The sequence below is a fragment of the Cyanistes caeruleus genome, chromosome 26 (assembly GCF_971803275.1).
Source record: "Cyanistes caeruleus chromosome 26, bCyaCae1.hap1.1, whole genome shotgun sequence".
NCBI lineage: Eukaryota > Metazoa > Chordata > Aves > Passeriformes > Paridae > Cyanistes > Cyanistes caeruleus.
In genome coordinates this window covers 5,477,057-5,498,445 of record NC_141726.1, presented here as the reverse complement: position 1 = coordinate 5,498,445, position 21,389 = coordinate 5,477,057, and the positions used below count along the sequence as shown (strand labels likewise).

Here is a 21,389-nt window from a genome sequence, read left to right as displayed (position 1 = left end):
CACGACGCCCTGCTGCTTTGAAGCCTTCTAGATATTAATTTTTGAACGTTTTGTGCCCAATCTGGCGTTCCTGGTGCTGGGCTCAGGCTGGGACTCAGCATCCCCCGGGGCTGGGGCTGGGATGGGGTGGCTGGGGGACACCCAAGGTCGCTGGATGAGGTGAATTGTGTGGCTGAGCCCGTGCTGGGGTGGCTGGGGGACACCCAAGGTCGCTGGATGAGGTGAATTGTGTGGCTGAGCCCGACAGGTTTAACAGGGAGAGACAGTGGCTGGTGCAGAAATCAAATCCCATTTTCCTGCCGGGATCAGTCGGTGCTGGCACAGCTGAGACAGGCTGGAAATTCTGCAGGGCTCTTATGTAAAGGCTTTCAGACACCAGCTCTGCTCAGGGGGGATTTGTTAACCCCTCAGTTCTCGAGGGGCTGCTCATTCCTGGTGTCTGTGGAGCAGGGGAGCAGACAAGAATCCTTCCCTCTGCTCCAAAGCTGGCCACACCGCACTCCCACGTCGGTTTTGTGCCTCTGAAGAAAAATCCTGCCAGAAAAGTGTTCAGAAAAGGCCACCTGGGCAGGGCAGACACCCTCCTGGCTCTGTTTTCTGTGGTGTGTGGTGCAGGAGCCCCTGCAGGGCGTTCTCCTCCTTCACTGACTCTGGATCTGCTCTGAAACCCAGCCTGGAGACATCTCCTGGCCCCAATCTCCCTCCTGAGCAGAGCTTTGCCCCTGATCTCCATTCCAGCTGCAGCCCAGGTGAAGGATGCAGCACGAATTCCCACCAGGAAGGTTTTCCCTGGAGTGCTCCAATCCCAGCCCCACGCAGCCACTGGTGAGGGGGAGAGAATCAGAAAGCTGAGGAGAGCTGGGCTGAGCTAAAGATGGTTTAACAGAGAAAGGAAAAGCTGTGTGTGCAAGCAGGGGAGAGCCAGGAATTCATTCCCCGCTTCCCATGGGCGAGCAGGGCTTCAGCCACTTCCAAAGGTGAGCTGGGATGACAAATCCATCACTCCTGGTGCTCTTCATCCTTCTTCCTCCTGGTGCTCTTCATCCTTCTTCCTCCTGGTGCTCTTCATCCTTCTTCCTCCTGGTGCTCTTCATCCTTCTTCCTCCTGGTGCTCTTCATCCTTCTTCCTCCTGGTGCTCTTCATCCTTCTTCCTCCTGGTGCTCTTCATCCTTCTTCCTCCTGCTTTCTATCCCGAGCACGGTCTGGGATATCCCTGGGGTCAGCCAGGGTCACCTGTCCCAGCTGTGTCCCCTCCCAGCCTGGTCCCTGGGGGTGACAGGGGAGCAGGAGAGGCCTTGGCGCTGTTCAAAGGCTGCTCTGACACAACAAAACATCTTTGTGTTTGAAGCCTGCTTCAGCACAAACCCAAACACGGCCCCAGCAGGGAAATTAACCCTGGCCCAGCCCAAATCCAGCACATCCCCACATCCCCAATGGCTGGGATCGCTCTGCTGGGCAAGGATGGGGCAAGGAAAGGGCTGGGAGAGGACTGAGATCATTCCCAGCCATGGATCCAGGCTCTCTGGGCTGTCCTGAGCTGCCTGTGCCACACTGGGAGGTTTTGTGACAAAAGGCAGGAGTTACAGGATTGCCCAGGACGTGATCTGCCTCCAGCTCTGGGCTGCTGACAGAGGCTGGGCTTTGGATGTGACCCTAAATCCAGAGGGATTTTATTTCTCAGGGGTGTGGGAAGGAAACACCAGCCCCGTTACTCTGGGGGGCTGGCACCTGTGGGATGGCAGTTCCCTTCCAGCCAAGCATTCCAATGTGTCCCCCCTGCTCCCACATTCAAACCAGTGGCTTTAAAAATTAAAAAAAAAACCCAAAAAAAACCCCAACCCCAAACAAAACAAATGGCTCTGCCCATTGATATTCCCCTCACAGCTGTGCTTGCAGCATGGCTGGGCTATGAATGGACACATTCCTTTTCCCCACGGCTTCTCTCCCACCAAAACTTCCCACTCCTGCATCTGAAATCCCAAAGTCAGCACAGCTCCAGCTCCCTTCTCCCTTCTCCCTTCTCCCTTCTCCCCTCCCTCCTGGGAACCCCTTCCAGCATCACATCCCTGCAGCAAATTCCCAGCTCCATCCTTTGCTGCCATTTACACAAAACCTCATTTGCTCAGTCGGAGCTTCCCTGTCGATTTAATTTTAATTAATGCAAATCCAGCCACGTGTTAAAAACCTCCTTGTGATTAGCGTAAGGCTCTCGTGGCTTTTGGTGTTTGTTGGGGTTTTTTTTTTGCCCCTTTTTCCTCGTGTTTTTAAGGAAAATAGTGAGGTCTGGATTCACAACAGCCCAGTGGGAGCTCTGGGGGTTCAGTGTCCAGCCCCAGGCAGCAGAATTCCCTAAATCCATCTGAATTCTGAGGATTCACTGGCTCCCATGTCAGTTTTCTTCCCACTGGAAAAAAAAAATCAAAGCTTTGCTCTGGGTGAGATCCCAAAGGAAAATCAAGTTTCTTGCTCTCTGAAGTGAATTTTTATCATCTCATCCTTGAGCTGAGGAGCCTGGATGATCACGAGGGATTCAGCTCCACGTTTAAATCTTCCCAAGTTCCTCCCACGCTGGGCCCTGGGGCAGGACAGACCCTCCCTGCCCTCCAAAATTCACCACCAGGGCCCAGGAGGGCTCCTGCTCCCTCAGCCAGCAGCACCCAAAAGGGATTTTTGAGGCACAATTGTTATTTTTTCAGTTTTTTTTTCTCTGTGGCAGAAGCCCCATTTTGGGCTGGAGCCGTCTCTTGTTACCCCAGGGGTGATTCCTGAATAAACAGAGGTGGGGAAAAAAGGGAAACTGAGGGAGAGAAGAGGCTGTGTGAGGTCTCTGTGCTCAGAAAAAGCCACGGGGACAGATTGAAATGATTGAAATGATGCATTTTGGGCTGCATCCAGCTCTCCCCCATGTGAGGAAGGACAGGCTGAGCTCAGCCTGTGGATGCCTCCTGCTTTTCCCTCAGTGTGATGGGGAGGAAACTGGGGAGCTGGGTGAACAGGAGGTGCCAACTCCTCATTTTTTTAACCCTTTCTCTCATATTTTCACCCCAAAATGTGGTGCTGAGGCTGTCAACAGCCGTCCCTGGGTGACACCAGAGCCCCCAGACCCCTTTGGGCTGTCTCTCATATAAAACAGCATTCACCACACCAGGCCACGGCTGGGGGTTGTTTTGGGAGGGTTATTTATTTTTAATTTCATTAAAACAAAGCCCTTGTGTTGCCCATCACATGAGAGCGCCTCTCAGGGTGTTGATTTTGGCGTAGAGCAGCAGATTGCTGGTTTGTTGTATAAAAGATGGATGTTTTTCCACCAGAAAGTCTGGCTTTGTCTGTTTTCCCCCAGCCACGGTGGATGTGGCAGGTTCTTTTGTATTTTAATTTATATATTGATCTATCAAGGGCTCAGATTAGTAGAGGGGGGGAAAAAAAAAAGGGGATCAAAAAGCAGGGGGCAAATGTTAAGTGCAGGTATTGTTTCCGTGCTGGTATTGCTGAGATTCCAGGGGAAGGGAACAGGAATTAACCCATTTGGATGCAGAATTATCGGTGGAGACAGGAGGGGAGCTGCTCCTCGTCCTGAGAGGATCTAAAATGTGGAAACACAGATCTGGACAAATCCAAAAAAATCCATAAAACCCCACCCCAGATTGATTTCCTTGGCTCACAAATCCTGTGGGAAGAGACTCCCCGGTGTCTGATGGATCCCACCCATAAACACCTACAGATATTCCACGGAAAAATCAGCTGTGGCTGTTGTTCTGCATTCCCAAATTCTGCATTTTGGCCAGAACTTCAGCCTCGTGCTGTGATTGTGCAGGACCCAGGCACTCGAGAGCTGCAAATCCACCTGTTCCTCAGGAGGGAGAGCTGAAGAAAATAAAAATAGAAGAAGAAAAATAGAGAAAAAATGGAGAAAAATAGAGAAAAAAATAGAGAAAAATAGAGAAAAATAGAGAAAAATAGAGAAAAATAGAGAAAAATAGAGAAAAAATGGAGAAAAATAGAGAAAAATAGAGAAAAATAGAGAAAAATAGAGAAAAATAGAGAAAAAATAGAGAAAAATAGAGAAAAATAGAGAAAAATAGAGGAAAAAATAGAGAAAAAATAGAGGGAAAAAATAGAGAAAAATAGAGAAAAAATAGAGAAAAATAGAGAAAAATAGAGGAAAAAATAGAGAAAAAATAGAGAAAAATAGAGAAAAATAGAGAAAAAATAGAGAAAAAATAGAGGAAAAAATAGAGAAAAATAGAGAAAAATAGAGGAAAAAATAGAGAAAAAATAGAGGAAAAAATAGAGAAAAATAGAGAAAAAATAGAGAAAAAATAGAGAAAAAATAGAGAAAAATAGAGAAAAATAGAGAAAAATAGAGAAAATAGAGAAAAATAGAGAAAGAAAAATAGAGAAAGAAAAATAGAGAAAGAAAAATAGAGAAAGAAAAATAGAGGAAAAAATAGAAAAAAATAGAGGAAAAAATAGAGAAAAATAGAGAAAAATAGAGAAAAATAGAGAAAATAGAGAAAAATAGAGAAAGAAAAATAGAGAAAAATAGAGGAAAAAATAGAGAAAAATAGAGGAAAAATTAGAGAAAAATAGAGAAAAATAGAGAAAAATAAAACACCATTCCCAGTTGGCTGGGCACTGATTTTTCCAGGGAAACTGCTCTGATTTTAAGAGCTCTGAACTGAGAATTATTCTCACATTTTCTCTTTGTGGGAACAGGCTCACTGTGGGGGCTGTCACGAGCCCATTCATTTTGTTTATTTGATATTGGGGAAGTCATATTCCTTTAAGAGGATTTCCATCCCTCAACTCCTCCCCTCGTGACACTTCCAAGCCACATTTTGTCTTGAAAGGGTGGGAGTATTTTTAACCATATCACGCCAGGGAAGTATTAATAGCACAATGGGCTTGCTGAGCTGCCGGTGGAGCTGAATCCATATTTTAAATTCAAGCAACTAATTAAGAGCTGGGGGATAATTAGTGCTATACCCAGCTTTTCTTCAGCTTCCCCCCTCCCTCCTCACCCCCAGTTTCAAAGCACTACAAATGTCTGTGCTGGAATGTTCTGTGGCTTTTGAATATTTTATAGCACCTCCGTGGATTTGCTATTCCATGTGCCCGTCAGAATCCCACCGTCTCCTTTGCTGCATCCCAGCTGCCTCTGACACTCTGGGAAAAATGGAATTAGTGCATGGAAAAACCCTGAACCCCTGAGCTCCAGCTCGGAGCAGCAGGGATATTTTTGCACCCTGGGCAGGGAGATGTTTATAGCAGGAGCTCCATATGGAAATGCAAATTTGCTGGAGAAACCGGGAGGCTGCGGAAAAAAAAACGGGGTCGAGGCATGGGTGGGAGAGAGGAGATCTCCGGGATGGCTCCCAAAATGAGTTTTTCTACCCCAGGAGGAGCTGTGGTGGTTTGGGGCAGGAGAAGTCCCAGCATCCTGACACCTGCAGGGATGGGAATGTCCTGCGGGATCTGCTGATGGAGACAGGAGCCAGCCCGTGGGAGCGCTGCTGCTGCCAATCCTCTGCTCTCTAATAATAGTTGGGCTTGTGATGGAGCCTTTCCCTCGCCCCTGCCTCTCCCCAGCCATCTGTTCCCAAGAAACTTGTGGAATTCGTGCTGCCCGGCTCCCGGCTGCATCTCCCCGGGAGCTGCGGGATGGGGGAGAGAGGCTGGAAATTCTCATTTTCCCAGGGATGAAAGGATGGAAAACATCCACGGACAGGCTGGGAAGGGAATTCTGCCCTGCCAGACACACCTGGCACAAGGACAGATCTGCTCAGGGCACAGAGCAGGTGGGGATGGAGCTGCTCTGACCCTTCCTGAGAGTTTGGGGAATTTTTTAGGAGGGGAATTCCTGCAGCTTCTGTCTTTATTTCATTAATATTTCACATTCTCCTTGTGCTCCAGGGCCTGGTCACCCCCATCCCCGCAGGATTTGGGTATCAGGCAGTGGCTGATAGGGGTGAATGTGACATTTCAGGGCTCTGTTGCCCCAATATTAAAGCAATTAATTGATATTTCCACCCCTGTCGCTGCAGGCACAATCACCATCTGTGCTCAGCGCTTTTCCTCGTCTCATTTAAGGGAGGAATTAACAGATTTACAGTGAATTTCTCAAAAAAAAAAAAAAACCAAAAACCAACCTGTCTGATCCACAAAAATTCAATTATTTCCAACAGCGCATTGGGAGGTGCAAATTTATTCAGAAGGGAACATTTTCTTAATGGTGTTTTTCAGCATAAATATAGTACCAGCCTAAACACCTCCAGTAAACAAATATCAATTACCTTAAAACATTTCCTGCCTGTGGAAAAGCTTTCATTGTGAGGGAGACACTCCCTAAAAATCTTGGTTTGTTCTTCACTTCCTTGGGCTCCTCTGCTGCATTTGGATTAAAATGAATTTTTATCTGAAGATCAAGAATTTTTAAGGTTGGGAAAAAAAAACCCACCCTGGGATTATTGAGTGGATTGAAAGAGATCCTTTAGTCCTTCTCCACCTCTGAGTTCCTTTTGAAATACCCCTTCCCCCAGCAGGCTGGTTATTAAATCTCTCAAACTGATCCACTCAGCTCAGATAATATATTGGATTTCTAGTTTTAAAATAAACTTTGCTAATTCGGGGCTGTTGCCAGCCCTATCCAACCCTTTAGTATCACTAAGCAAGGTGCTCTAAAACATCCTCTGATTAATAAATAAGCTGTCAGTCCCTCCACCACCACCACCAGCGCTTAAGGCTGGCAATTTAATACTCAGAAACCACATTTTCTTATTGGAGATTAAATATTTTTGCAAGTTGAAAGAGCTGCCGTGGGCTGAGTTGTCACCTAATTATGTCAGTCTCTTTGTGGGGTGTTTTGATAAGCACATCAGAGCACAGGCTTTAATCTTTGGGCTAAATCTGATCACGTCACGTCCCAAATTCACACCCACCAGGAGTCCTCTGCTGAGACCTGGATTTTTTGTGTTTCACGGGGCTGGGATGGAGCTGAGGTTTGGTTTTTTTTTGGTTTTGGTGGGGTTGGAGCACTGAGGGGTTGCCAGTGGCACGAGGAACATGATTTGAAGTGGTCATATTCCAAATTTACAGAGCCTTTGTCCTTTTTGCTCTGGGAGTATCTTCTGCAGGTCCTGCTGTGATCCTTTATTTTCCTCAAAAGGCAGAAATTCATCTGGCAGAAATTCATTCTGATGTTAAATTTGGGCTTGGAACGGTGTTTTTATTCTCCAGCCTGTTTTGGGGGTAAATGTGAGATGTTGGAGGATGCTTCTCCCACTTCTGCCTGCTCTCTTAGTGGTAAAACTGGAATTAAAGCATAAAAAAAAACCCCTTTTGTTGGTGATAAGGAATCCAGTAGATAAAAACTACCACAGCCACATGCTGAGGAGGGAAGAGTCTGTTTGGAACCGCAGTAAATGTGTCAATAAACACAAATCAAATGCAAATTAAATAAAAGCTTTTCATACACTCCATTCTCCTCGAGATCAGACAAAAACTAAATGCCACATAAACAAATGGGGTTGATGAAATGATCCAAAAATAAAACCACTCTCGCAACAAGGCCAAAAAAAAATGAGATTGCCTCCGTGTCTTTCCACCTGCTGGGAGCTCTTGTTTCCCTCAGTGCTCAAAGATTTTGGTTCAGATCAAAACCAGCGGTGGCAGGGGTTGGAAAAGGGTTGGGAAAGAGCCTCATCCTAAAAGATAGGGCATGGAAAATGCCAGAGCTGAGAGCAGATCCCAAATCCTCTTCCCAGCTCTGGCAATAAGTTTCCTCTTACATAAGAGAGTTCTTACCCCAAGGAAATATTTTTGGCTTTTAAGCCAATCTGCAAAGGAAGGTAAGCTACAAACAGGTCTTTTAATTTTTTAAATTTTTAGCTTTTTCTTTTTTTTCTTTTTTCTTTTTTTTTTCTTTTTTCTTTTTCCTTTTTTCTTTTTAATTTTTAATTTTTAATTTTTTTCTTTTTTTCCCTTTTTTTTCTTTTTTTTTTCCTTTTTTTATTTTTTTCTTTTTTCATTTTTTCCTTCTTTTTTTCCCCTCCTCCCCAGAAAATCAAGTGCTGGCTCTCAGCTTTCTCTCAACCTTCATCCCTCCTTCAAAGGCTGTGAAGGAAATTTCCTCCTCCCCTCCCAGGGGTGAGCACTGACTCAAAGCCCTCGCACAGGTACCAAACCAAAAGCCCAGGAATCCTCATTTCCACTGGGAAATCCAGGGATCATCCCAGGATAAACTCATTGATTTGACTCAAAAGCATTAATATTAAAGCCTCCAACACAGTGTTGGGCTGCAGGGGCGATAATTAATAAATGATAAAGTGAAACACAGGCTGGTGGCAGGGGCTCTTGGCTGCTTTGTCTCCCACAACGTTCCATCCAAGCGCTCAAGATGTTTCCTTGGAAAACACGTGTCTTGTCGGTGACATGGATGTGTTTTCCCTGGGATGGAGCTGCCAGGAACGATCCCCAAGGGCCAAGCTGCCGCTTCAGGTTTCAGATTTTGAATTTTGGATCCCCTGAATCCCACAAAAAGGTTCCAGCAGGCAGCTGGAAAATGGCTCTTCCCATGCCCACTCCGGCAGGAGCCTCTCCCAATTCTCGCAGCTCGGCGGCTGGATGTGGTTTCCATGGAAATAGACGTCAGATCAGCAAAAAACAGGGCCAGTGTTTAAAATAATCTCTGTTTTGAAAGCTCCCTGCCTTTCTGTCACAATATTAACCTTCCACAAGGTAGGATTCCTCTCTTTTTGGTGCAAAATCCTTGGGTTCGTGAGGGTGCACGGCAAGGGGGGTGAGGGGGTCCCAGAAAATTCCTTTTTTTTTTGGGATTGAGGGTGTGGACGCTGCTGGGCTGGGTCTGTAGCAGAGGGTTCTGTTGTGTGTCCATCTCCCTTTTGTGTGGATTGACTCTTGGTGTGGCTGGAGCGTGGGAATTCCATGGGAATGTTCCAAGGGAACATGTGGACATGGAGTGGATTGGTTTGAAGCACGTTTGGGAGCGAGACACTTCCCTGGGGTGGGGAGGGGAACGCTCCCAGGGCAGATCCGTGTGGAGACACCGTGCCCATCCCATGGAATTTGCACAAATGAGGTTTTTTCTGCATGTGCTCAGGTTCACACTGTGGGGCCACACACCTTCTGTGGGGCTGTGACCCCGAGATGACCAAAGGGACTCCGTGGTCGTCTTGATGATGACCAAGAGTCCTAAAGTTATCGTGGCCATGCCCTTCTGTAGGTGACCGTGTCTCTGAGGTGACCAAGGTCTGAAGGCAACTGGCCGTGGCTCTGAGGTAGCCATAGCACGAAGATCTGTGGCCGTGCCTCTGAGGTGATCGTGGATCTGAGGTGACCATGGCTCTGGGTGACCATGACCATGAGGTGACCATGGTTTTGTGGTGACCATGGCCATGAGGTGACCATGACTCTGGGTGTCCATGGCCATGAGATGACCGTGGTTGTGTGGTGACCGTTGCTCTGGGTGACCATGGTTGTGTGGTGACCATGACCATGAGGTGACCACGGCCATGAGGTGACCATGGCCATGAGGTGACCATGACTCTGGGTGTCCATGGCCATGAGATGATCGTGGTTGTGTGGTGACCGTTGCTCTGGGTGACCATGGCCATGAGGTGACCATGACCATGAGGTGACCATGGCTCTGGGTGACCATGGCCATGAGGTGACCATGGCTCTGGGTGACCATGGCCATGAGGTGACCATGGCCATGAGGTGACCATGGCTCTGGGTGACCATGGCCATGAAGTGGCCTCAGCTCACCCCAATTCCCCCTGTCGGGCCGGACACCCCTGACTGCAGCACCGGCCCTGATGCCCCTGTGCTCCCCATGACAGGGGTGAGACACAAAGGGAATCCCAGCGGCTCAGGGGCAGGAGCGGGATCCCAGGGCGGGGCTCTGGGGGTCGGGGGGTCCCTGGGGACCGGGGGACATCGCGGTTCGGCTCCGCACCCTCGGCCCAGCCCGGGCCAAGCGCGGGGGCCGCCGCCCCCCGCCGGGGGCGAACTCCAACTCCCGGCATGCCCCGCGCGGCCGGGCCGGGGGTGGCGGTTGGGGGGCGCGTTAGTGAGGGGTTGGGCGCGAGCCCCCCCTGCCCCCCCGGCGGGCGGCACGTGCCGGCGGGCTCGGCCAATCGGGGCGGGGCGGGGCGGGTCACGTGCCTTTGTTTGGCGCTTTTGTGCGCGGCGGGGCGGGCGCGAGCGGAGTGTGGCCGGAGCGGCGGCGCGGGCAGGTGGGTGCGCGGCGGGGCCGCTGCGGGGGGAACGGGCACGGGCGGGCCGCGGCCGCGGGGCCCCACCCGCCGCCCCGGCCGCGTCTCGAGAAGGCGGAGAACGACGGGGGGAAGTGTCGGTGCTTCACGGGGTCCGGCGCTGCGTTGATACTAGCGGCGGAAGGGTGCCGAGGGTGGGTGTCAAGGTGAGGGGGGGGTGGACTGCGCGGCGTCTTGCGGGCTCTCTGGGCGGAGGTCGCTTTTGTCCGCGCTCGCGGGCATCGCGTCGCCGCCCGGTTTTGGAGCGTCGCGGTGACAAAGGGAAGGGAGACAATGGGGGGGATTCCTCGTACGTGTCCCTGTTCCCCCGCGCCCCGATCGCTGAGGGGAAGGGGGTGTCTATTGTCCCTCAGCGAGGGGCGACGCCCTATCCGCGACAGCGGCGCCCCCTCCCCGCCATTGTTAGTGGGGAAGGGGCGGTATCCGGGCGACCGCGCCCCGTAGCCATCGAGCCGTGGGGGACCCTCTCGGAGCGCCCTGTCCCCGTGTCGCGCCCCAGCGCTCCCCGTCCCCTTCGCCCCTGAGGGGCTGAGGCGGGTGGGGGGGGGCGGCCCCGCACCTGAGGCGGGGGGCGGCAGGTGCCCGGATGTTGGCGCTGGCCCCGCCCCCTCCCTCGAGCCCCCTCGCGCGGGCGCGCGCGCGCTCTCCCCGGCCGTTTGAATTCGGTGCGGTTGGAGGGGCGGGGGCGGGGCCTCCGCGGCCGCCTCGGCGGGGATTGGCTGCGGCCGCGGGGGGGGCGGGGCCGGGAGCGCGCAGTCCCCAGCCCCGCCCGGACCCCGCAGCGGCGCCCCTTCAAACCCCCCAAAAAAACCTTTTTTTTCCTTTCTTTACTGTTATTTTTTTAACGGTTTGTAGATCTATTTCTAGTATTTTTTATTGACGCCCCGTTTTCACGAGGTGTCCGGGGCGGTGTGCGCCCTCGCTGTCTGCCGCGGTGTGAAGCATCTGACTTGAGCTGCGCAATTAAAACCGAATTTTAAATGAGCTCGATTGCGCACATTTCAGATCCTTCGGGAGCAGCAGGAATCCTGGCTGTGCTGTCCTGCGGTGCGTCATTTTTTTATTGGGCGAGCTCTTGTACGGTGTGAGAGCAGTGAAATCTCCACAGCGCCGTGCTAAAACGGGGGTCTTTGTTCCAGTACCTTAAGGTGGAATAAAACCGATTGCAAATGCTTGAATGTCACACAGATCCTGCAGCACCAGTAATTCCATAACCTCTCCAGTATTCCCAGCACTATCAGCTCCACAAAATGCCTGGAATCGCTGACTGCAGTGACCCACCTTGTCTGCCTTTTGTTCAGCAGCTCTAATTCTGTTTAGCAGTTTTTATTAGAAGGAGCAGGATGCCTGTGCTGGCTGTTGAATGGCACATCTCTTTGTTACCTAGGAACCCACCTGACTGACCTTCTCCCAGGCTTGGCTTCTGGAGACTTATTTTCTTGGCCATGGCTACTTCTGGTAGGTAGAATTGTGTGCTAAATGCTCGTGTGTTGTTTTTTATTAATTTTTTCTGCCTCCTGATTTCTTCGGAATAACTTAAAAACTGAACCTAGTGAAATAAGATGCTGTCACCAAGCTTTTTCTCCCATCTTGGGTGAGGCTGTTGAAGCTGGGTGGTTGTGAAAACACCCCAAAAGAGGAGTCTGGCAGCAGATGGGCTTCAGCTCCCTGCAGCCATCTGCTCCCTCGGCAGAGCTGGCTGTCACCGAGACATCTCGGGGACCACGCTGACACCGTGCAGGGCTGGGAGACAGAGCCCTGCCTGAAAATTAAACTAAAAAACTGGGTTTTTTTAGTTCTTTGCTTTCTCAGGTTCCAGGTAAGTGCCTGGAAATTCACCCTCAGGTTCGTCACTGAAGACAGAACGATTTTTGATTTGAACTAGTGAACTTGTTTTCACGACTTGGGACGTTGAAGGCTAAATTTAAACATCAAGTGCAACTCCTATCTTGGATTCCCTTCCTCAGGGAACCTCTGAATTTCGGAAGGTTGTTTTTAATGCCACCTGAGCCAATTCCTGCATCAAATGCTCTTTTTCCTGCCTCTTTTCCCCTCCATTCCCAGACATCCAGGTGAAGGAGCTGGAGAAGCGAGCCTCTGGGCAGGCCTTTGAGCTGATCCTCAGCCCCCGCTCGAAAGAAGCTGTGCCAGAATTCCCTCTGTCTCCCCCAAAGAAGAAGGATGTGTCATTGGAAGAGATCCAGAAGAAGTTGGAAGCGGCAGAGGAGAGACGCAAGGTAAATCTGGAGCAGCTGAAGTGAGCTCTGCTCCACCAGTTTTGGGGGTTTGGGGCTCTTTTTTCATTTGTTCCTTGGGATAAGTGGGTTTTTTAATGGAAAATTGAATATTAATGGAACTTACTAATGAAATCCCTGGGGCTCTTATGAAGCTTTATGGTCATGGTTTTGATTCCAAAGAGATTTTGAAGAAAAACTGGCAGGAAGTGTAGCTGAGAGGGGCAGCTGTTTCAGGAAGAAGCTGTTTTTCTTGTCTTTTAACACCAGAACAGATGAATTTTCTCCTTGAAAACGCAGCAGTGAATCTGTAATGAGAGAAGTTGGGGAGTAAATTGTGTGACTGATGAAGGATGTGGCTGAGGGTGCAGCCTGGAGCCCTTGAGGCTGGCGAGGCTTTGATGGAAGTGAGCCTGACCCGAATCCCAGTGATTCACCACTCTGAGAAGGGAGGATCCGCAAGGAAAGTTCCCTCAATGTTAACATTAAAAAAAAAAACCATTCCCTCTCCAGAAAGATGCCATTTAACAAGATGTGCAGGTAATGACAGCTTTGCAGGTGGCTCTGGTGATGAAAGGCAGGTTTGTGGGTATGTGGGGGAAGCCCAGGAGCCGTGTCCTGCAGCACAAGGACACAAAACCCTGTGAGGAGCCGGGGCAGCTTTTCCTGCTGTGCCCTCACAGCCTCCCCGTGTCTCCCCAGTCCCACGAGGCAGAGGTGCTGAAGCAGCTGGCGGAGAAGCGGGAGCACGAGAAGGAGGTGCTGCAGAAAGCCATCGAGGAGAACAACAACTTCAGCAAAATGGCAGAGGAGAAGCTGACCCACAAAATGGAAGCCAACAAAGAGAACCGTGAGGCACAAATGGCTGCCAAGCTGGAGCGCTTGCGGGAGAAGGTGGGTGTGGAGCCCTGGGAGAGGGAGCTGGCCCTGCTCCTGCTGGGAAAAGGAGGTGAAAACTCCCCAGAAAGCATCCCCACGAGGAGGCTGCCCTGAGCAGCTGGGGAGGGCTTGGTTATGGATCCTGCTGCATTCCTGTTGTGGGATTGCAGCTCTGTGAGAGGGGCAGCCTCACCCCTGTACCCCACACTGCTGTGGGAACCCTTTCCCTGATCTCCCTGCATCTCACAGCTTCCTGCTGCTGTTTTTCAGGACAAGCATGTGGAAGAGGTTCGAAAGAACAAAGAAGGCAAAGATCCCGGCGAGGCCGAGACCGACTGACTCCGTTCTGGAAACTGACTCTCCCCCTCCTCCAAATATCCAAAGACTGTACTGGCCAGTGGTTTTATCTTTGGTTTTTGTTCGGTTATATATATATTTTTTTTTTAAGTTTCTTAGAAACTGATGTAGAACTGTAAAATTAGATCCAAACTGTACACTTGCTTTTGGGGGCTAGAGGGGAGACCTTCCATGTGTCACTTTTCTAAAGTGTTGTATTTCCAGTGTAGCTTTTTCTTCTTGTTGCATCCTTTTCTACGCCAGTGCACTCGCTCTTGGGTTGATGGCGAGTACTGTTTCAGCTCTGTAAGAACTTTGTGCAAGGAATCTGTAGTAACTGTTCCATGCTGAATATCTGTTACACTTCAAACAAAAATCTCTGACTGTCCAGTCTGCTAAAATCCTGCTGTAACTGAGTGACTCAATAAAGCTGCACAGTGCTGTTAGCCCGTGTTCCTTCCTCAGGAGCCCAGGGCTGGCCAGGGGCTGGAGCAGCTCCGATTGTCCGGCTGTGACAATCGGAGCTTTGTGTGACACCTCAGCCCGTGGCAGCTGTTTGTGTGTGAGGGCCCTGAGCTGGCACATCCCAACAAGCAGCCCTTGTTCAGGGGCTGAGGGGAGCAGCAGAGCCCGGCTCGGGGGGCCCGGGGATGGTCGGAGCCCGGCTCAGGGGGCACAGGAATGGGAATCATTTCTGCACAAGCAGCACCTGCCCACAGTCTGATCTGTTTGTTCCTTCTGGGCTGGGAGAAATGGGAGGGGCTCCAAGGAAAGATGAGTTTTAGGTGGATTTGGAGCAAAATGTCTGTGCTGCACCCCAACCCCTGCCCCTGAGGCTGGCCACAGGTCCTGGGGCTGTGAGCAGGCACCACCACTCTCCCCAAAAAGCCAGAGCTCCTGGGGTGCCACAGCCCCGCACTGGTGGCACTGGCCTGTCCTTCCTCTGTCCTTGATCCTGGCTTGGCTCCCACCTTTGTTTTCAGTCTGACTCCACACCCAGAGCACCTGAGGATGGAAAATCCGCGGAGAATCGGTTTTTTTAAAGGGTCTCAGGGAGTCCTGGGCCACTTGGCTGTGGTGTGGGGTGTGAAGGAGAAGGAGCCCCGGTTCGGGAGGCTGTTCCCGTATCCCCCCGGTCACAGCGAGCTGTTACCGCGGAGCTGAGCCGCCGGAGGAGCAGAGGGACAGCCCGGGGATGCTGCAGCGGGTCCCAGCCCGGAGGGAGCGCCAGGAGCGTTCGGATGCTGCGGAGCTCCAGGTACGAGGGAGCCCGTGCTGCTCCCTGCCGGGGAGGGAGGGAGGGAGGGAGGGATGGGGCGGCTCCGGGTGGACCCTCTGGCCATTGCCCCACAGCGAGTGAGCCGAGGACACGGGAATCCTGCCCGGGATCGGGTCACAGTCTGCCCCGGGATGGGGTCAGGGTCTGCCCGGCGGGGTGAGCCAGGAAAACAGGGCTGAACTTTGAGACAAAGCCTCAAGTGCAGCCAGCAGCGAGGCCGAACACCTGGCACGGCGTGATGGAGGCTGGAGGGAGCCCTGGAGCAGCTCCCGGGTACAAAACGAGGCACAATCAGCAATCAAAACCCCCAGATCTTCATTTTAATGGAGTTACCTGCCGAGGAAAGAGTGTCCCAAATGCCATGTGGGGCTTTTTCTCCTCTCTCCAAACGTGGGGGAGGAGAATGGCAGCTCTGCCAAGCCTCAAATGGTGCTGGAGCCCAAAACGATGCTAAATGCGAGGTTTGGGCTTGCCAGAGCTGTCAGAGCTCGGCGCGGGGCCTTCTGTTCCCTCCTCTTCCTTCTGCTGCACGTGTCTGCCGAGCTTTGCTGAGCCGGGGCTGCAGGGCCGGGCTGGGCTCTCCCGGTGCTCCTGGCGATTGGGAGGGGAGGGGAGGACAGCGGTGACCCGAGAGGGGGGTCAGGGCAGGAAAACACAACTCGGGGTCCCTCTGGGGAAAGCTGGGCTGGAGGCAGCTTCTATAATAATAATAGTAATGTAATAATAATAATAATAATAATAATAATAATAATGCAACTTCTTCCAGCTGCGGAGGGAGGGAGGGAGGGAGGTGGAGCCGTGTCGGGGGTGTGAAGCGAAGGGAGGAGCAGCGGCTCGGGGCAGCTCCAAGGGGCTGCGGGGGCCGCGACCCCCGGGCCGGGAGGAGCCGCGGGCGGAGGAAGCGGCGGGGCCGGGGCGGGCCCGGAGCGGCCGCGGTTCAGCCCGGACGGGTCCGTTCTGCAGGTGCCTGGGCGGGGCTGGGAGTCCCGGGGGACACCGAGAGGGAAAGGGCTCAAAGCCTTCCTCATCCTCACCCGCGGGGGGAAACATCCCGGGAGAGGGAGAACCACCCTGGGCTGCCCGGAAGGTTTGGCAGGGCTGGAGCCGCTGCTCTGCGGGGCTCAGGGGCTGATCGGAGCTGCAGGAAAGCCGTGGTGGTTTGAAAACGAAAGCTGCCCGTGCTCTGGGAGGCTCTGGGAGGCTCTGAGAGGCTTTGGGAGGTTGGGTGCCGCTGTGAGGCGAGAGCAGGCAGGGATGTAAACAGCCGGGGGCGAGTCTTTATCATCACAGAAAAATTCAGCGGGAGGGGTGGATGCTGCTGGGCAGAGGAAACGCCAGGCAGAGATCCCGACAGCTCGTGGGGAGGTGGAGGGTGTTATTTGGAGTACGAGGATTTCCAGGATGCGCTCCCTTCATAACGGAGCGTTGCTCAAGGCTCGGTAGCTGGGAAGAACTCGGCAAATTAAATCCTGCTCCGACAAGTTTTGGAGGAGTTGAAGTAAACACCGCTCCCTTTCCTGCCTCGTGCTTGGCTGCTCCCCGCTGCTTCCGACATCATCATCCCCTTCATCATCCGCCTTTCCCGCAGGAATTCCTCTCCTGGGAGCTGGAGCTGAGCCCCCTCCCCTGCCCTGGCACTGAGGCAAGTTCTCCGGGCAGTGCCCGTGGAATTCAGGTCAGAACAGCCGAACCTGGGAGGTTCTGCTGGTTCTGCTCTGTCCGCGGCAGCGCTCGGGGCTGTTTCGGTGTTTCACCGGGTGAACTTTCCCCCGTGGGCCCGAGAAAGTCGCAGCTTTTCGGGAGGGTTTGAGGGGCAGGGGAGGGTCGGGATCGCCCTTTGGGAGGTGCTGCCCCAGCCGGGGTGTGGGGCCTCTCGAAACCAGGCCAGGTGGGCAAAGGGCACTTGGGAGGGAAGCGGAGCAGCAAAGAGCCCGCTCTGTTCTGAATCCCCTTGGATCCAGGCAGGAATGAGTTACAGCCTGACTTTGATGAGGAAATTACAGAGTTTTTTTAAAAACAAACAGTCCCATCCCCACCTCCTCCTGTTCCCAAACTTTAAAGAACTTTTCCTGCCCCTGAAATGAGGGCACTTGCCAGGGGTTCAGGCGTAGCTCAGCACTGGAGCTGGACGTGAATCAGGTTTTCTTCAGGACTTCTCTGAGCAAGAGCAGGTAAAGTCAGGGGAGAATCTCATTTTGGGAATGTTCTGTTTAATAAGTTCTTATGAAAAGGCCAAACAAGCTGGCAGGGCTGCCTTTAGCTGGGTAAGGAAACGTAAATGTGGAAATTCCTGCTCACAAAGATTATTCTGCTGAACCTTGGTGGTGCCACAGGATGGACTCACTCAGGTCACGTTGTGGGAAGCTGCTTGGAAAATCAGGAGCTGATTGTTGGTATTTGTAAGGACAGAAACTGTGAAGAGTTTACAGGAGGGGGAATCTGGAGTGGGAGGTTTGTTTAGGATGCTTGGTTTGTTTAGCAGTTCCCAAACAGGGAAGGGGATGAGCCAGGCACTGCTGTGATCATTATTGTCATTTAACCCCAGATTCATGTCCTCAGGGCTCCCAGAGGCACCTCAGGGGTTCTTAAATCTCCTTTCTCTCACTGTAGTTGGGGATTCTACAAGGGAAAACCCCAAGCCGAGCATCTGAACATCCCCCACTTGTTGATTTTTATGTCAAAATCCCTACCTAACCCCACAGCAAAACTTCCTCTCCTTCCCAAAGGGAATTTTGCTCAGCGAGGACGCCGAGTTTGGCCTCATCATGGCCACGGTGGTGACGGAGAAGCTCAGCCGGCTCTTTATCAACGTCAGGCAGCTCCCTCAGCTGCTGGGGCCGCTGTCCCCGGGCACGGTGAGCAGCGCCGAGGTGCCGCCGGTGTTCTGGAAGCCCTACATCCATGGCGGCTACCGGCCCGTGCGCCAGACCTGGCGTTACTACTTCTCCACGCTCTTCCAGCAGCACAACGAGGCCATCAACGTCTGGTCACACCTGGCGGCCGCCCTGGGGCTGCTGCTGCGCTTCCAGCACCTCTGGCAGCGCGTGGACTTCGGGCAGGACGCGCACGCCCGGCCCCTGCTCATCATCCTGGCCGCCGCCGTCACCTACTTGACCTTCAGCAGCCTCGCCCACCTGCTGCAGGCCAAGTCCGAGTTCTGGCACTACAGCTTCTTCTTCATGGACTACGTGGGGGTGGCCGTGTACCAGTACGGCAGCGCCCTGAGCCACTTCTACTACGCCATCGAGCCCAGCTGGCACCGGCGCGTGCAGGGATTCTTCCTGCCGCTGGCGGCGGTGCTGGCCTGGCTGTCCTGTGCCGGCTCCTGCTACGCCAAGTTCCGCTTCCACCCGTCCTGCCCGCTGCCCGGCCGGCTGTGCCAGGAGCTGCCCTCGGGCCTGGCCTACCTGCTGGACATCAGCCCCGTGATCCATCGCATCTGCACCTCGGCGCGCCCCGACCCCGCCCTGCTCTACCACAAGTGCCAGGTGCTCTTCTTCCTCGTCGGGGCCTTCTTCTTCTCCCATCCCTACCCTGAGAAGTGGTTCCCCGGGAAGTGTCACTTTGTGGGGCAGAGCCACCAGATCTTCCACGTGTTCCTGGTGCTCTGCACGCTGGCGCAGATCGAGGCCGTGGTGCTGGACTATGAGTCCAGGAGGGAGATCTACTCCTCCCTCCAGCGGGGCCTGGCTCACGACTTCTCTGCCCTGTTCCTTGTCACCGTCACCTGCTCTGTCCTCACAGCCACCTACATGGCCCAGAGGGTGAAGAACAAGCTGGGCCTCAAGGAAGAGTAAAGTGGGCTCAGCCCAACTCCAGCCCCAAGCCCCCAGATGCTGCTTCATGAACTCTTACTCAGCAAGTGCTTTCTCTAGGGAATCAAAGAGATGCTTTTTATGCTTTTTTAATCCAGCCTAAGTTCCAGCTTGCTCGTAGAATGGTACCTGGGTTCCGTTCACCTCTGAATAAACAGTTGGAACAAAGTGTTTTGTGTGCCCTGATGGGCTGGGGAAGGCTCTGGGAAGCTGCCAGGGCTCCCAGCATGAGATAAGGAGAGGCCATCTGGCCCCTGTTCAGACTCTAAACCATGGAAACAGACCAAGGTGAGGTTGTTTAAGCCACTAAGGTGACAAATTAATTTATTATAATTTCAGGCCGCTGATGTAGGGATGAGGGAGTTGTTTGGAGCTGTCCATGCAGTGGCAGGGCCCTGTTCCTGACCCTGTGGGAGCAGGACGGGCACAGCCCCGGCCCTGAAGGTGCGGGGAGAGGAGGGGTCGATGCGATGGGGAACCCCAACACTGGGTGGGGGCTGGGAACGGGGGGGGGCTGCTGCAGCTCCCGCCCCGAGATGGGCACGGGCGGGGCAGCTCCGCCCCCACCGGTTCCGGTACCGCTCCCGGCTCCGCTCCCGGTGCTCTGAGTGGGCCCTGCCGCCTCCGCCCCTTATATAGAGCAATGCAGGAGTGGGCGTGGTCTCATTCCACATGTGGCCCCGCCTCTCGGCTGCCGTCGGTCAATCCCCAATGGAAGCGCATGCGCAGTGCTCATTGTGGGCGGGGCTGGCGCGAGCGGGAAACCGGAATCGGCAAAAAGCGGGACCGGAATCGGGATCAGGACCGGGACCCACCGGGGCCGGGGAGCCCCGGGAGCCCCGGGATGAGGCGGCGGCGGCGCGGGGGCGGCGCGGCCCCGGCCGAGGCCTGCGGGGTGTGGCTGGACACGGCCGAGCTGAAGCGGGGCCCGGCGCGGGTGAGCCCGGGCGGGCGGGCCGGGGGTGCCGGCCCAGCCGCGGGGCCCCTCAGGCGGGCCGGGGGTGCCGCGGCGCTGGAGGAGAGAGTTCGGCTTGGCTTTGTTGTTATTCTGTCATTTCTCACGCGTTTCTTCCCGCAGCCCCTCAGCGCCAGGCTGAAAGCAGCCAGCCCCGGGCCCGGCAGGAGGCAGAGCACCATCCCCGCCTTCTTCAGCCCCCTCACAGGTACCGGGCCCGCGGAACCGGCTCCAGGCGCTGCAAACCCGCTGCAAACACAGCAAAATTCATTTTCGGGCGCGGAGGGGGAAGGTTTGAAGTGCCAGGAAGGAGGAGCCGGGCGGTACCGGGAAGTTGGGTTTACATTAAATGGTTTCAGAGGCCGGTGTGGGTCCCGGTGCCTCTGTGGGGCCAGGGCGGGTTCACCGGGCAGTTCTGAGGGGTTTTTGGTAACTTTGAGCAGCTGAAGGTGCAGGGGATGATGTGGAGCAGCCCAGAGCTCCGGGTGCTGTTCTGGGATGGGCTGGGCACCCTGGGGGTGGTGGCAGTGCTGGCCTTGGGGACACACAGGGAACACACAGGGGACAGCTGTGCTGCTCTGGGGGAAGATGGGGCTGCTCTCACCAGTTCCCTGCTGTTTGCAGATGGAAGAGACAAAGAAAACTCCCGGCCGACCCCCTGCACCCCAAATGAAGGCTGTGAGCGCTCGGGGGCTCCCCTGGCTGCCTGTCCTGTGAAGATCCTGGCCTTGCCACAGCTGGAGGGAGCCCTGGAAGAGCTCCCTGGAGCCGAGCAGGGGGTGCAGGGCACATCCCAGGCATGGAAAACACCCCTGGATCCCCTGGAGCTTCAGGTGGAGTCTCAGAGCCAGAGCAAAGCCTCCGGTGGGGCTGGGGGGGATTCCTGGTGCTGCAGCCTCTCCCAGGGCTCGGAGCACAGCGGGATCGGCGCTCACAGGAACAAATCCCGCTTATTTCCTGGAGAAACGGCCTCAGGGAGCAGGAAACCACAGTCCTGGAGCAGAATTACTTCTGGGCCGGGTTTTTCTGGGACTGAGAACACGAATCCTGTCCCTGGGGCTGCTCCCAGTGGGGTTTGCTGCTCTCCTCAGCCCCTCAGGGAGCGGGGCCAGACCCCAGAGGGCTCCTGTGGGCAGCTCTTCTGCCAGGACTCCCAAGGGAACAGTGTCATTGCTCACAGGGCCAGGGGCAGCTCACTGGGGGCCAGCCTCAGCCCCAGCCAGCCCTGGGGGCTGCAGTCCCTGTTCACACAGGACTCGCAGGGGAACAGGGTCATCAAGCACTGCTGAGAGCCCCCAGCACCTCTGTGTTCTCTGAGATCTTGCTTTAATCCAAATAAAAGGTTGGAGTTTGGTTCTAAGGGCTTGGATGTTTCAGTCAGGATCCCAGTCTGTGTCCCTGTCCTGCCCAGCCTGCTCAGGGAGCACATTCCCAGAGCAGGGACTCTGCTGACAGCTCCATCTCCACAGGCAGGCCCAAAATTCCACCAAAAATCCTCCTGCAGAGGAGCCTTGTGGGGACAGGGACAGTGATCACATCATCCAGGAGGGGAGCAGCTTCTTTAAAACTGCTAATTCCTACATCTCCCCTCTCTCTGC

At 53.9% G+C, this 21,389-nt stretch overlaps 3 protein-coding genes across 19 annotated transcripts; all 3 read left to right on the top strand.

Moving 5' to 3' along the window:
* Positions 1–10,093: 10,093 nt before the first annotated feature.
* On the top strand, positions 10,094–14,188 carry STMN1 (stathmin 1). 4 transcript variants are annotated; one of them, XM_086863853.1, is made up of 5 exons: positions 10,094–10,254; positions 11,681–11,751; positions 12,358–12,530; positions 13,230–13,421; positions 13,677–14,188. In XM_086863853.1, exons 2-5 carry the CDS (start codon positions 11,739–11,741, stop codon positions 13,743–13,745), a joined length of 447 nt encoding a protein of 148 aa, XP_086719979.1. In that variant the 5' UTR covers positions 10,094–10,254; positions 11,681–11,738; the 3' UTR covers positions 13,746–14,188. The 4 variants fall into 4 exon arrangements, with proteins under 4 accessions (XP_086719979.1, XP_086719980.1, XP_086719981.1 ...); XM_086863854.1 differs by lacking the exon at positions 10,094–10,254 and adding an exon at positions 10,268–10,439; XM_086863855.1 differs by lacking the exon at positions 10,094–10,254 and adding an exon at positions 10,274–10,427.
* Positions 14,189–14,337: 149 nt separating this feature from the next.
* On the top strand, positions 14,338–19,004 carry PAQR7 (progestin and adipoQ receptor family member 7). 14 transcript variants are annotated; one of them, XM_086863841.1, is made up of 4 exons: positions 16,238–16,519; positions 16,610–16,663; positions 17,748–17,876; positions 17,985–19,004. In XM_086863841.1, the coding sequence occupies exons 1-4, from the start codon at positions 16,334–16,336 to the stop codon at positions 18,816–18,818; spliced, it is 1,203 nt and encodes a 400-aa protein (XP_086719967.1). In that variant the 5' UTR covers positions 16,238–16,333; the 3' UTR covers positions 18,819–19,004. The 14 variants fall into 14 exon arrangements, with proteins under 14 accessions (XP_086719970.1, XP_086719969.1, XP_023804329.2 ...); XM_086863844.1 differs by lacking the exon at positions 16,238–16,519 and adding an exon at positions 14,338–15,000 and having other exon boundaries at positions 16,610–17,192; positions 17,724–19,004; XM_086863843.1 differs by lacking the exon at positions 16,238–16,519 and adding an exon at positions 15,906–15,971 and having other exon boundaries at positions 17,748–19,004.
* A 571-nt stretch (positions 19,005–19,575) lies between these two features.
* Positions 19,576–21,151, top strand: AUNIP (aurora kinase A and ninein interacting protein). Its single transcript, XM_086863847.1, has 3 exons — positions 19,576–19,773; positions 19,915–19,999; positions 20,416–21,151. Exons 1-3 carry the CDS (start codon positions 19,681–19,683, stop codon positions 21,078–21,080), a joined length of 843 nt encoding a protein of 280 aa, XP_086719973.1. The 5' UTR covers positions 19,576–19,680; the 3' UTR covers positions 21,081–21,151.
* The last annotated feature ends 238 nt before the right edge of the window (positions 21,152–21,389 follow it).